The sequence below is a fragment of the Antechinus flavipes genome, chromosome 1, assembly GCF_016432865.1.
Source record: "Antechinus flavipes isolate AdamAnt ecotype Samford, QLD, Australia chromosome 1, AdamAnt_v2, whole genome shotgun sequence".
In the NCBI taxonomy this organism is placed as follows: domain Eukaryota; kingdom Metazoa; phylum Chordata; class Mammalia; order Dasyuromorphia; family Dasyuridae; genus Antechinus; species Antechinus flavipes.
In genome coordinates, this window is record NC_067398.1 from 341,862,017 (window position 1) to 341,875,513 (window position 13,497).

Below are 13,497 nucleotides of genomic sequence, written 5' to 3' on the forward strand. Positions count from 1 at the left end.
GGGAGGTGTCTGCGGGACGAGAGGCGGTCCTCTGAATCAGGAGGGGCTCTGAGGTGCTGATTGGCGGCCGCGGCGCCCAATAGGCGGGCTGCAGGCGCCTCCCCCACACTCCTTGCGGGGGAGTGGTGGGAGCGGGAACAGAGCTGGTCTGCAGTGCGAGAGTAGAGCCGCTGCCGCGACGGCTGCCACAACCACTACCACTGCCACAGCCGCTGCCAACATGTTCCAGGGGCGAGAGAATGAGGGCAGCAAGTCGAGCTCCAGGTACGGCCGGCCGCTAGGTGGACCGCGGGAGAGGCTGAGCCGAGCCGAGGCGCGCCCGGCCAGCCACCCACCCGGCCCGGGCCACGTTGAGGAAGGAAGCGAGGGGGGCGGGGTTGGCTGGCTGGGGGTGTTGGGAATCAAGAACGGAGTGCTCGGGCAGAGGAAAAGCTCTCGTGGGCTGAGGCCAGGGCGGGAAGCGGGGCCAGTGGAGGGACCCTTGGGGGTCCGCAGAGGGAAACTATTGGGGAGGTTGGGGAACAATTGGAGCGAGGGCCGGGGAAGTGGGGGAGGGGATAAGGGGAGGAGACCGAGTTGGGAGCTTCGCTAGGGAGGGAACGGGAGAGAAGGTGGGTACCAGGGGGCGTGGCAGCAGAGGTGTGAGTGACGGGAGTGGGTGCCGCATCCGTGCGGGCAGGGATAGATGGGATTTGGGGTATGTTGAGGGAAGTTAAGTATTCCGGGAAGACTGGGGCGGGGAGAGAGCCGACGGATGCCGAGGGTCTTTTTTATGAGTTACTAACCAGCGAGTGTCTTCTCATTTTCTGCCCTCTTGTAGAATGTAATTTGGGCGGGGGGAAAGTCATGCTTTCTGGAATGATGCCCCGCTCTGGGAACAGGCTGGTGAGCCTTCCTCACTTGGGGGGAGTCCCTGTTTCCACTTCCTGTTTCCCACTTTGTCTTGGGAGCTGGGCTCCTTAAGAGATGATTCGCCTAGGTGCAAAAAACCTTTTCTTTTACACGAGGGTATTCTTAACCCCTTTAATATCGAATACTCTAGCTGTTTGGTGAATGAAGCCTATTGCCTCCTTCTGGCGATATATAATAGTTTAAAATTACAAAGGAAACAAATTATACCGAAATGCTGTTGCAAAAAAAAAATTTTTAAATCACTGACCCATGTTGAAAACATGCTTTTATGTCCTAGTGACGTGTGGATTCTTGGAAATTCTTTAAATTGGGCTTCAGAAGCAGGGAAGCCTTGTGTGGATGGAGTTAACAGGTCAACTTTGGACTATTCATTTTAGAATACAATAATTCTCTTCGGAGCACCTTAGAAGTGATGGCATTTTTAAACTTCTGGGCTTGGGTTTCCTAGTATTTAATTGCATTTCATACTGAAATTAGGTTACAAGGCAATATGATCATTATAATGAATGTAATATGTCTAACATAACACAATAAACTCTAAAATTACTTTCATTGTGCTCTAGCGAAGAGGTGTTTAAAAATTGCCATCTATTAAACGGGTAAGTCCAAAGAAAACATGAGGTAAAAGACTAATAAAATCAGAAAATTTCTCCCAAGCAGAATATGCAGGGTTCTGGAAGTTTAGAGAAGAGTTGTGGTGCCAGGAGTCTAGGAAACAATGACAATGTTTGTATACCAGCAGAGATTAGGTGGCTTATGACTAAGCTCTTATTTCTCTTTTGTAGTTTCTCTCAGTGCATGTGGTGTAAGCATATCTGTAATCATCAGTTTGATTTGCTCTGCACTTAGCAAGATACTATTGAGTGTATAAATTTAATTTGTTAAATTTTCTTTTACCCATTTGCCCTTTTCTTGAATATGTGGAGATCCTCTTTTATCAGATGTCCCAACATTGGAATTTTTTATTCAAAAATTAAAATCTCTAAAACTCTGATAAGATTTAGAGATTAAGGTTGTATTGGTATTGCCTCAAGAAGTCATCTTGCTTAATGCCTGGGCTTGTTATATAAATTTGCAATTATTCAGCTCAATTCTGTATATATTATGTGTCTCCAGTGCACCAAGGTTTTCTTTGCTGTTAGTGTAGTTAAAAGTAATACATTTCATACTTCTAGTGGTTTTATTTCATTTTGTTTTGCCAAAAGAAAATGCCCTCTGTTCAGAGTTTTAGGAAAAAGCAAACTGGGGATTTATCTAGAGATTTATATTTAGGAATAGAAAAGTAGCCCTCCCAAATTATTGATTGTTCTGGCTGAATGTTGTTGTCCAAACTTCTTTAAGGCATTTTTGTAAATATTTAAACATTTCTACCTTTTTGCTTTTAAAGTGACACAGAATTTTATTCTTCCTTTGGGCACTTAATCTCTTAATTTCATTAATACTGCTTGTTGTCCTTTGTTTTTTCTAAAGGATTATGTTGCTTAAAGAGATTCTAAAAAGATGCTATAGCCTCATTATTATTAATCAAATCTTTTTTAAAGCTTTAAAGTGTACATTTTAAAGAATCTGGTTAGGGTCTGGCTTCCTTTGATGCTACTGAGATAAAAGAAACACAATTTGCAATCCATACTCAAGAGTAAAAGTTTTTTTTCCCCCAAATACTGTGAAAGACTTGTGCCATGACAAATACTGATTTTTAAAAGTACACTGCTGTCACTTATTTATCCTTGGGAGAAGTGAGTGTAATAATAGTAATTTTTATATGGCACTTAGCTTTTATATATATTAGCTCATTTACTTCTTAGCAACCCGGTGGAAGCAGGAGGTAATAAGTATAATTAGAAACTGAATTCATACAAGTTAAGTAACTTGTCCAGTCTTTCCGTCAATAAGCATTTATTAAGTGCCTTGTCTTCTCTGTTCCTGGACATTGCTAAACAATAGAGATACAGAGAAAGGCAAGAAGATAGGTCCTGCTCTCACCATCTAAAGTGGCAGAGAAAATATGCAAATTATTATGTACAAATAAGCTATATACTACATAAATAGGAAGTAATCAACAGAGGGAAAGTGAGATATAGTATATGACTAGAAACTTGTCTTCTCCCATCTATTTTAGGAGAAGCATTTCTTCTTTATTCATTTCTTGAATTACTGGAATTTTAATGTTTCTTAGTTATTAAAGGAGAGAGATGACTTCATAGTAAGTGGTGGGTTACTTTTGCAGTCAAGAAGAATTTTGAAAAAGAGCTAAAGGAAACCTAGAAGATTGGGCTAGAGGGAACTCTATATGTAGACGTACACATAAAACTATATAGAGTGTATGTGTATGTACACATGTTAAATCTATATTTCAATATAGATCATGTACCCGTGCAAACATTATCCGATTGCTTTTAAACCAAGGGTCATAAATGTGAAATCACTAGAGTTGATGAACAAGTCAGATGATCCACATAGTAAATAAATATGTAACTCTAATCCCTGATTTTTAGTATTGCTTGAAAAAAAGTGGAGAAAGCTAGAAAAAGATTGCAGTAATTCTGGCATGAGATGGAAGTACCTGGTTACCTGATTTATAGAGATGAACAGAAAGGGTTAGTAGTATAAACCTAATTGTTAATTTTACAAGTGGCCTCAATTAATTTCAAATGCACTGAACCCAAACCTGATATAGTGAAATAGTGTCAAATTCATTTCAACTTGGTGAATTTAAATCCCTTTCCTTTAGTAAGAGAACTGTCTGGGCCTAGGAATGTTAGACTTACTGCAACTAGCCAAGGAAAATACTTAAAAACTCTGGTTAAAACTAGAACTGTAGTGACTTACGTTTGTTGGATTCAAAATAACATATCTGCCAAAGTACTTTGTATCTTGTAAGGCTTGTATATAGCAGAAAACTAAATTAAACTAAGTTTCCCACTCTCTTATCCTCCCTTTCCCTATACAGTGATCATCCTAGTGAATCTTTTTCCAGAAGATAATTTTTGAATTGTAAACTTTAGCTTATGTTCTTGTTTAGCAGTCAGAGATACATTGGCATCATATCAAAAACCCTGGCATTACCAGCTGTTGTACTTGGCTTCTGTAGTGTTTACTGACTGACCTGTGTGTATTGTCAAGTTGTGGTGTATGGCAATTTTATCTCCTCTTTGCAAAGAAATGAGTCTGTCATACCCCTGCTATGTCCTTGTTCTATAGATGATCTCAGAACTTATTTCTTTGAATTACAGTAAATTAGCTTCCTTTCTGCTGTTTTGTAAACAAATAGCAAGGACATTAGAGAAAAAAAGTGTGGGATTTCTCATTTACTTTGTTATCAACCCCTAGCTTGCATGAAAAAAAAACAAACTATGTTGCAATGACCTAGTTCCTTAAAGTTATAATGAATGTGAAACAAGATTTAGATTTTACCCATTTAAAAATATATTGAGTTGTAGAGGGCCGGAACTCTGGAAAAGTATACTTGAAACAAGGATACTTACATACTTACAACAGGGTGTTTACTCAGTATGATTGATGAGATAATGGTTCTCTAGTTCACATATAATTAGTACTTAATGTGGTATGGTGGTGTAATGGTTCTACAGTTGGCACATGCTTAATGTGCTGTAATGATAATAATTGTACTAAGGTATTAAAGGGCTGAGAGGACTGGAAATAAGCAGACTCCAGTGAAACTCGAGTGAAAGTATGCTCGATCTCAGCCTCCAGACTCTATTCCTGACCATCTTCTTGGTGACTATCCTGCTAAGACCAACGCCCATCCAAGGCCTCCAAAAAGCTAGCCCTGACATTACATTGAGTTATTCCAAATATCCTGTGAGAGATTTAAAACCAGAATTGGCGGGTGTAGTAGAAAGAGCACTGGAACTAAGGAACTAAGTTCCAATTCTAACTCTACTTATTAAACCTTCAGTACTTAACTCAACAAGCATATAAAAAAAGCAAAGACCAGTCTCTACCTCAAGAAATGTGATTTCTAATGGAGGAGACCACATGTAAATAACTAGGTAAAGAGAAACATTCACGATGTATACAAAATGGAAGAAGGTATCTGAAAGAAGAAAGCATGGAGGGAAAGGGAAGTTAGGATGGATAGGGAGACTTGAGGGAAGCTAGGGAAACGGGATGAAGGTGTGGATGCAGACCATTCCAAGGATAGGATACAGCTATTACAAAGGCAAAGAAGAGAGGTCCAATGTTGTGTTTGAGAAACTAGATCTAGTAGTTGAATCACTTTTTGGAGGAGTCATGTTTAAAAAGGCTAAAAAAGTTAAGGACCAGATAAAGAGTTTTAAATGGCAAGCAATTTATGTTTTATTCTAGAGGAAGGAACTATTAGAGTTCATTGAACAGGGTCTAGGTGACATGATCAAAACTTTTGTTTTCCAAAAATCATCTTAGCATAGCTTGGGAAGGGAAGAGTCTTCTGGCAGGAAGAATAAGCAGAAAATTATCACTGTAATCCAGGAGAGATGAAGGCTTGTTATTAGTGGAAAAAAGGAAACACATACCAGAAATGCTGAGAAGGTAGAATTGACATCTGATCAATGATATGTGGAGTAAGAAGAAAGAGTAAAGAATAACATCAGTGGTTTTTTTGTAAACCTGGGTGATTGGGAGCATGATGATGGCTCTCAGCAGTAATAGGGAATTTGGAGAAAAGTGATGAGTTCTATCTTCTAAATTCATTTAAGATTCAAAATGACCTATTACTGGTCTTTTACTAAAAGCTTAAATATAACTTATGGTTCTTCTCTGTACACAGGGTAATGAAACCCCCTGGAGGAGATTCAAGCAATGTTTTTGGAACTCCAGAAGAAGTTATTCCTTCAAATAGACCAAATAGAATGGCATCTAATATCTTTGGAGCATCTGAGGAACCCCAGAATACACCCAAAAGGTCAAATCCTCCAGGTAAGGCTTCTTTTTTCATTTCTCATCTTCATTTTACCCCCTGTATCCCTTTTCACTGACATTCCTTGCTAATATTTTCTTTTTTTCCTTTTAAAATTTGGTCTTCTGATATGGGACAGATCTTATTTTTCAGGTTAGTAAGGAAAAAAGGTTTCACTTTCTTTCTTAGACTGAGCCCAGATTTTTCTTTGAGAACATAAAATCAAAGATTGGGTGTACTGAAGGCCATTTTGGAAAATAGAAAAATTTTGAGAAGGAAGTGTTATTTATCTGCCCTGCCTTGCATTCTTAAATAGAGGTCATGTTTTTGTTACTATCCAACATTAAAGCACTCATGAATGTAGAGATTTAGTAGTATCAGGACTGGCCTTACAAACTATTTAGTTAAAAAGATCACAGAATAGTACATTGCATTAAAGACTGAAAGAAAATTTAAGCCACTTCAGCGTGATTGTGCCTATGGAATTATTGTTTGGTGTATCTCCCCAGAGACTGTTCTGAGTTGCTTTGCAAGGTATAGTAGGTAGCAGTCAACAAGATTTGATAAAAGCAAAACTTGTGATACAGAAAGATCTCAATTGCAGTAGGGTTTTGTAAACAGTAGAGTTTCAACTTCACAATATTGAAAAAATGCTTGTAAGAATAGTTGTGCCTAGCAATTGGATTTGTTCATATATAGAAGATGTAGTTAGATCCAGGGATCATCTCTGCAAATTTGTTATTTTTAAAAGTCCCCTTTTGAATTTTTTCTCTATTTTCCTTTGAGTAACTTCTGGCAAATTGCCAAACTTACCTCAAAAAAAGGATGACTTTGGACCGGCAAGGTTTTGAATTTTGAGCTTGGAACTACAATCTTATTTCTTATTCTTGTTCAGTACCCCTTTAATGCATCATCTAGATTTTCACACACAAGGTATATACTTCATAACAGGGTGAAGACTTCCTCTAAGAGTATAAAGGGAGGCACATTATAGGTATAGAGTCTGGTTGGAGGGAACAATATATTTCATGTTTTTGTTCTTTTTACTCTTCATTTCCAGACCAGGTAGACTTGTTCTCTTAGTCTCTGAGGAAATAGGGACCTTTGTGACTAATGGAAAGTACAGCTACCTGGGGTTCAGACTAAATTCCATAACCAGAGAGTTCCTTGTTTTCCTTAGCTATTTGTGTGTCCTCCCTGAATTCCATATCCAGAAATGTTTTGTGGTCTTTTCTGTATTTCTGCCTTTTCCTTCCTCCCAACCTGTTGAATTCTATTTTTGCTTTTGATTCTTTCCCTTTAGGTCAGGATAATAAACCTAGTTAGCATAAATTTACATTTATAAAACTATATTTATATGAGAGTGATCATGTACCTTTTGACTCAGATGATTCTGATAGACATATAGTCAATTGAGGAGTCTCAAACCTCATTCTTTCTCTCTGATTGCTATTTTCTGTTTGCTGTCACAATTACTTCTTGACAGCATCTGATGGCATAATGAAATCATTAGAAGACTACAGGATTTCAATTACTTTTAGAATAAAATACAAACTACTCTGTTTTAACATTTGAAGCCTGGATTCCACTTGTTTACTTTTATCATACATTGCTCCCTTTTGTGGTTTCTATGGTCTGACCAAATAGGCCTTTTTGTTTTTCTTTGTATATAAGACCTCACTTTCCATCTTTGTCCTTTGGCACAGTCTGTTCTTGCTTAGAACATCCTCCCTTTTTACCTTTACCTCTTAGAGTTGAAGTTTGGTATTAAATCTCTTAGAACCATCCTCCCTCCAGTTCAGAATATAGCACCTGTTTGACTGAGACTGCTTCTGAAATGATGTTCAGTTACATAGGACAAAGCCAAATAAATTACATTGATGGTCTAGAAGGGTAGAGGTAGTAATGGAAACAACACAACTAGACCAAGTCAAGAATTTTGGATGTGTCTCAGATTCCAATGCTATTAACTGTGTGACCATGTCCTTTTAAGCTCCAGTTTCCACTTCAGACTATAAACCTCTCCATGATCTTGTTATCTTTAGAATAGGGATAATAGTTTTACTTTCTATCTCAGAAATTGGTTTTGAGTAAAGCAATTTGAATCTATAAAATACCATCTAAACACCAACTGTTCTGATGTGATTAATTCTACAGGAGGCAAAGGAAGTGGTATCTTTGAAGAGCCTACTCCTGTGCAGGCTCGATATCGTTTGAATCCCCCTGGTGGGAAGACCAGTGACATCTTTGGGTCTCCAGTCACCCTTACTGCGCCCTTAGCACACCCAAACAAGCCCAAGGTATGAACTTCTTGTATTCAGATAGCATGGGGCTGGAGCCCCCACCCAAAAAAGTTTCTGACAGCAGATTCATTAAGGAGCTCTCAGACATGGAGGGTTGAGCTACTGGGAAGCAACTAGTTTAATACATCATAATAATAGGATGTATAGTTGGATGCAACTACATCAATTATATAAAGTTGTGCATCTTGTATCATTAGTCATCTGACTAATATCAAAGAATCTTGAAAACAATGAAAGAAGTCTTAGTAGAACCTTAACTTTGACCAGAGAGGGTATGAGCAACTGTATTCAAAATAGTCATAAAGTTAATAGATTAAAAATTGAATTTGCAATAAGAAAAATTATTTCTGAAAACAAAGTTGAAGTAAATTTTACTTTACAACCCCATAGTCTCGGAATTCCTTCTTTCCCTTCTTATGTTACATCTGTTTTTTAAAGAAAGGCCAACTTGAGTTCTAGTTACTTGAAATCGGAAGGTAATACAAGCCATATATTTTTTACAATAATATACTAAACTAACTCCATTCCCCATTAAATTGATGGTAGTGATGTGTCCTTGTACTTTAGTATTTTATACTAAGAGATCATCTTGAAAATGTAGACATTAAAAATGAAAGTGACTTCATTCTTTGAAAATGCTAATTGAATCCATATATGTGGCCTTCCTTTAATGAGAAAGCAAGTCATTGAAGTCAGTGATAGTTTATTGAGTCCCACAGCTTGTGATAAACTGACTTAAAGACTTTCTTTTAGTTCTTTGTTCCAGTTTTTTTGGATTGGGTAAAGGCATCTGAGACAATCCTATAGAAACCTAGAGAAAATCTTTGATGTTAACAAATTATTTTCTTTAAGACATTCCTACATACCTTAACCAGTCAGCAGGGTGAATTCTGAGTGCCTAGAGCACTCACTGCCATTGCCACAGCTGGTTGTTGCCTGGGTAATCTTTTCATCTTTGTGACTTGACAGCCCAAAGATGGCCTGTGATAGAATAGAATGGAACTTACAAGAAGTGAGAAGTAAATTTTAATGATAGAGAGAATTTGAGTTAGCTTAGCTTTAATGGAAAGATCCTTGGTAATATGCTTCACTAGTTCTTCCACTCTGCATAATTGTGTTCAGGGTAAAGGAGATTAGTAGGAATGTGTATGGAATAAGCAGATGCATAATAATTTTTGCTAGGCTTTGAAGAAAAGATTATCTGGGTTTCTGGATGAAATCTTGACATGACTTTCCTTGCTTTATTGCAGGATCATATTGTCTTATGTGAAGGTGAGGACACAAAATTGCAGCTCAGAGGTGAGAAGATAATATCTATTCCCTCTCTGTCTCATAAAAGGTGCATTCTTTACACATTTATACTGTATCTTTTAGTGCTTCAGTTCATTATTTTTATATAATTTTTTGTTGATGTTGTAATTGTTATTATGTTATATTTATGCCTTTTGGCAGCATACCAGGGAAGAAATAATCCTAGCCAAAAGATGCCTAAGGTTGCCATCTGGACTGATGAGCTGGTCTTAACTGTTGAACTTAAAAGCACTCTCCCTCTGCTATAGGTGACTATGGGTATATATCTTGAGCATGAGAAAATTTCCTCTGTTTCTACCAAGTTATTAGATTCAAAGAAGAAGTGGAATTGTTTAGAGTAAAAAGTTGTTACAGGCAAGATTTTATCCATTACCTTCAACTCAAAAATCACTACCCGCCAGGGTTGGCAGTAGTACCTAGGATAACATCTCTTTAAACTGGGTTCCTTAAATAAATTTGCTGGTTTTTCTAGTTCATTTATTCCTTAAAGATGAATAAGATGCCTGGAAAGTTCTTTGAGCAGCTCCATAAAAATAAATACTGGGAAAAACCTGCTGCTATCTTTAGTTATTGTTCTCTCTTATTTTCTCTTCTATTCCAGGCCTCTTAGAAATAAGTTACTTTCACTGCAGTCAAGTTAATTCTTGAATTCTACATATATTAAACTCACTGTGTTAATGACATTTTGACCTTGTTAAACAGCTACAGAAAATATGCAGTCTTCAAGAGAAGAACATGATGAGAAATGTGACAAAGGAAAGGAGGAACGAGCCAAGGAAACAGAGTCTAATCTCAAGATTGACAACCATGAGCCCAGGTTGGGCCCCAGGCCTCGATCACACAACAAAGTCCTCAACCCACCAGGTGGCAAATCCAGCATCTCTTTCTACTAAAGGAAACTAATGCCAGCATCTTCAGACTAGAAACTCTTCTGTTAGGATGTCAAGGTTTATAGTTTCTAATTAGTACAAGTTGGGATGGGGCGGGGAGGGGAGGGGTTGATTTGTATGAAGATTTTTATGTAGCTTGCTGCTTAAACTTGTCTTCTAGAAACAGCTAAGGCTACACAAGACCAAGGCACACATAGCTTTTCAGGGAATAAAGACAACAAATATAGGAGCAATAAGGAATTCCCCAGGTTTGCATCCAAGAATTAGTTCCACATATGATTCGTTGATGGATTGAAAGAAAATGGGGAAAGAGTAGGATCTTCAAAGGTTTTAGTTACATCTATTTTTTCATGGACATGTACATGTAAGGATGGTCCTGCAGCAGTAGCCATTGACAGTGTCACTAAGGGACTAAAAACCCGTATGAATGACATGTTGGAGAATTGCCTGAGGAATGCTCCCCATCTCTGGTCTGGTAGAGGGATGCAACTTGTGATTCAGAATGGTAATAAATCATTTAGCTCACTAAGTCCTTAAATTATAGAGTGATGATATAGGACCTTTCCCTTTCATGGAGGCACTACTGATATCTGAGAAAAGGGGTGTTAAATCTATTTGAGTCCTTTTAAGTTTGCCTCCGTGATGGACTATTCTGCAGACATCTTATGAGGCTTTTTGACTTCCCTCCAAAATCAGGGAAAGACTAAGCTGTGATTTGAAAGGGTATTGACTTCATTTGAGTTCTGCAATTAGTCAAGCTTATTAGTCAAGCCAATTTTCCTTTTCCCTTGTTTGTAGATATATTCTTAATGGCAGAGTTTTGCACCCAGATCTTCCAGGGGCATCTATAACTTCTGTCATCTAGAAGCCCTTGGCCTGATCTTAGATCAGAAGGCCTGCCTTACATAAGAGAGTAAGTTGGATCTCTTGTTAACTGATTTTAAGTGAATGATTTCTCCCTGCTGTTCTCATAAGCCTTAAATGCCTTTGATTGTCTCTGCAGTTTACCATTGGTGAGAACCTACTACTTTCACAAACTACAGTTCTATTCTAAAGGTGGGGAGAATGGAGCCTTCAGCCTTTTTAAAGGCCTTATTAACTTGTCCAATTTATTTCTGGTATTTTGGTTATATTTTTCTAAGACTTTTTTTGAATTATTGTGATCAACTCATGAGAAAGACAATAAATCATTAAGAATCTTTATTTCTTCAAAATAAACATTTTGGACAATATTTAAAGAGCCATTCTTAATGCTGTTCAAATACCAGCTTCACAAACTGCTCTTGACTTTGAACCATTTATGATACCTAATTGTGTAGGCACACTAAAAAGTAAACAGAGTCTCAAAAGTCCATCTTGTGAGCAATTACTCATTTTAGTGATTGTCTGCAATATTTTGCCCATCTGAAAGCAGTACATATACAAATTAGCTAGATTGTTTGCATATTATCAGTGGATAAAATAAGACTTTTTCAAGTTCAGATAATGGACTACAATTTTCTTGAAACTAAATCACATTTAACTATAGAATCATATCTCTTTGATCCCTTTAGGGAAATGTTCCTCAGTCAAACTAAATAACACTGTATTTTATTCTATACCTCTTACATTTGGAACATCTGTTAGTACCTTGCAAGTAGAGCAGATAAGGTTTCATTATGGTGGATTTTGTGACGGGTATCTACAAAGTGAACACCAAATTGTGGAAATACAGTTCTATTTTAGAACAGTATTTAGCAAATTGACACATATTAATATGCACCCATTGTCCACAATATTTAAGTGCCTGTAGGAAATTGCTGCTAAACACTTCTTACTTGGCAGATGTTGTTAACCAAAAATTAAACCTCTTGAGGATTCCCTGATTTTGGAGATTACTTTATAGCCAAGATAAGCTTACTGTTTTCTATAAGTCTGTAAAGTACAAACAATACCCAATTTAACTAATGGGCTGTGTTCTAAGATTTTGAAAGTGCATTGTTTGATACTAGGAAATTATTTTTATGTAGAAACATAGTGATTAAATTCTTAGGCTAGATTACAAAAGTCTTAACCCAGAATGTCTCTGAACTACAGAATCTAATCACCATTTATAAGTGTGTCTATAGGAAAGCACATTTTGGGTGCTAGTTTATGGTGGCAAAAACATACCTCATTAGCCACATCCTCTTTTCCACCTGAATTCCACAGCTCTAAACCACTAGGATGATTCCTCAACAAGACTTCCAGCCAAATGAAATGAGTGACAGGGATGAAATATCCAGGGAGGAGTACAAGTAAATAGGATGTTTTTCTTCCCCTTCTAACTTGTTTCCTTGTATCCTGATATATCTTGTTGCTGTACATTGAAAATTGGGTATAGAGCTATTTTAAAAGTTTGGGGGTGAAAGTATCCCATAAGAATGAGATTGGTTAGTAGGAAGTATTAATGCACCTGTACGCATTTGTATATAAAGGAGATACATATATCTGGTATTTGTTGGAACTGCTTGTATTTGGAATATCCAAAGATGTTTAGCAACCTACTCTGTCTCTTCTAAAATGCATTAAGAAATTCATTGTCCTCATATTCTTTATTATATCTTAAAACTTGTTTTTTAAAATGCAGTTGGTGCCAACATTTTCTCTAGAACTACGTTAAGAAATTTTGTGCTTAGATTTCACAGTATAATTTTGATGGGAGCATTTTCTTACTTTTTCAGGGCAGAAATGGGAATAGCAGTTATATTAAACCTGGCAGTCATGTACTCAAAATCTGTTTCGTGGTTTTCTTGACAGATCCTCCTTCAAAATTCTTGAATTCAACCCTCCCTTTTTTTTTCTGATAAAATGGAGGTTGACATTTTCAACTTACTAGCAGGTGTTTATTTTTCTCTCAAGTGGAATTGTTCATTTTCACTTTTTTCCACAAGCTGTGTTCATTTGTTTAAACACCTTAACTTTGGAGTAGGATGAGCATGCAAATGTATTTCAGCTGGTGTTTTTTATTGTTACAAATGATTTCCCATATATTGTGCTGTTTAACCTTTCAGTTACAGAAACAATTGAATTTGTCCATTATTTTGGAAGTTTTAGTAAGGAATGACATGTTTATGGGATTTATTATGGCACTTAGGGTGACACTCTCTTTCTCTCCTCTTCCCCCTCGCCCCTCCCCCCCACTTGAAAATTTATGGGAAAG

At 37.3% G+C, this 13,497-nt stretch overlaps 1 protein-coding gene across 1 annotated transcript; it reads left to right on the plus strand.

The window, feature by feature from the left end:
- Positions 1-118: 118 nt before the first annotated feature.
- On the plus strand, positions 119-13,070 carry JPT2 (Jupiter microtubule associated homolog 2). The gene is made up of 5 exons (XM_051969464.1): positions 119-264; positions 5,684-5,832; positions 7,970-8,112; positions 9,366-9,414; positions 10,129-13,070. Exons 1-5 carry the CDS (start codon positions 221-223, stop codon positions 10,317-10,319), a joined length of 576 nt encoding a protein of 191 aa, XP_051825424.1. The 5' UTR covers positions 119-220; the 3' UTR covers positions 10,320-13,070.
- The last annotated feature ends 427 nt before the right edge of the window (positions 13,071-13,497 follow it).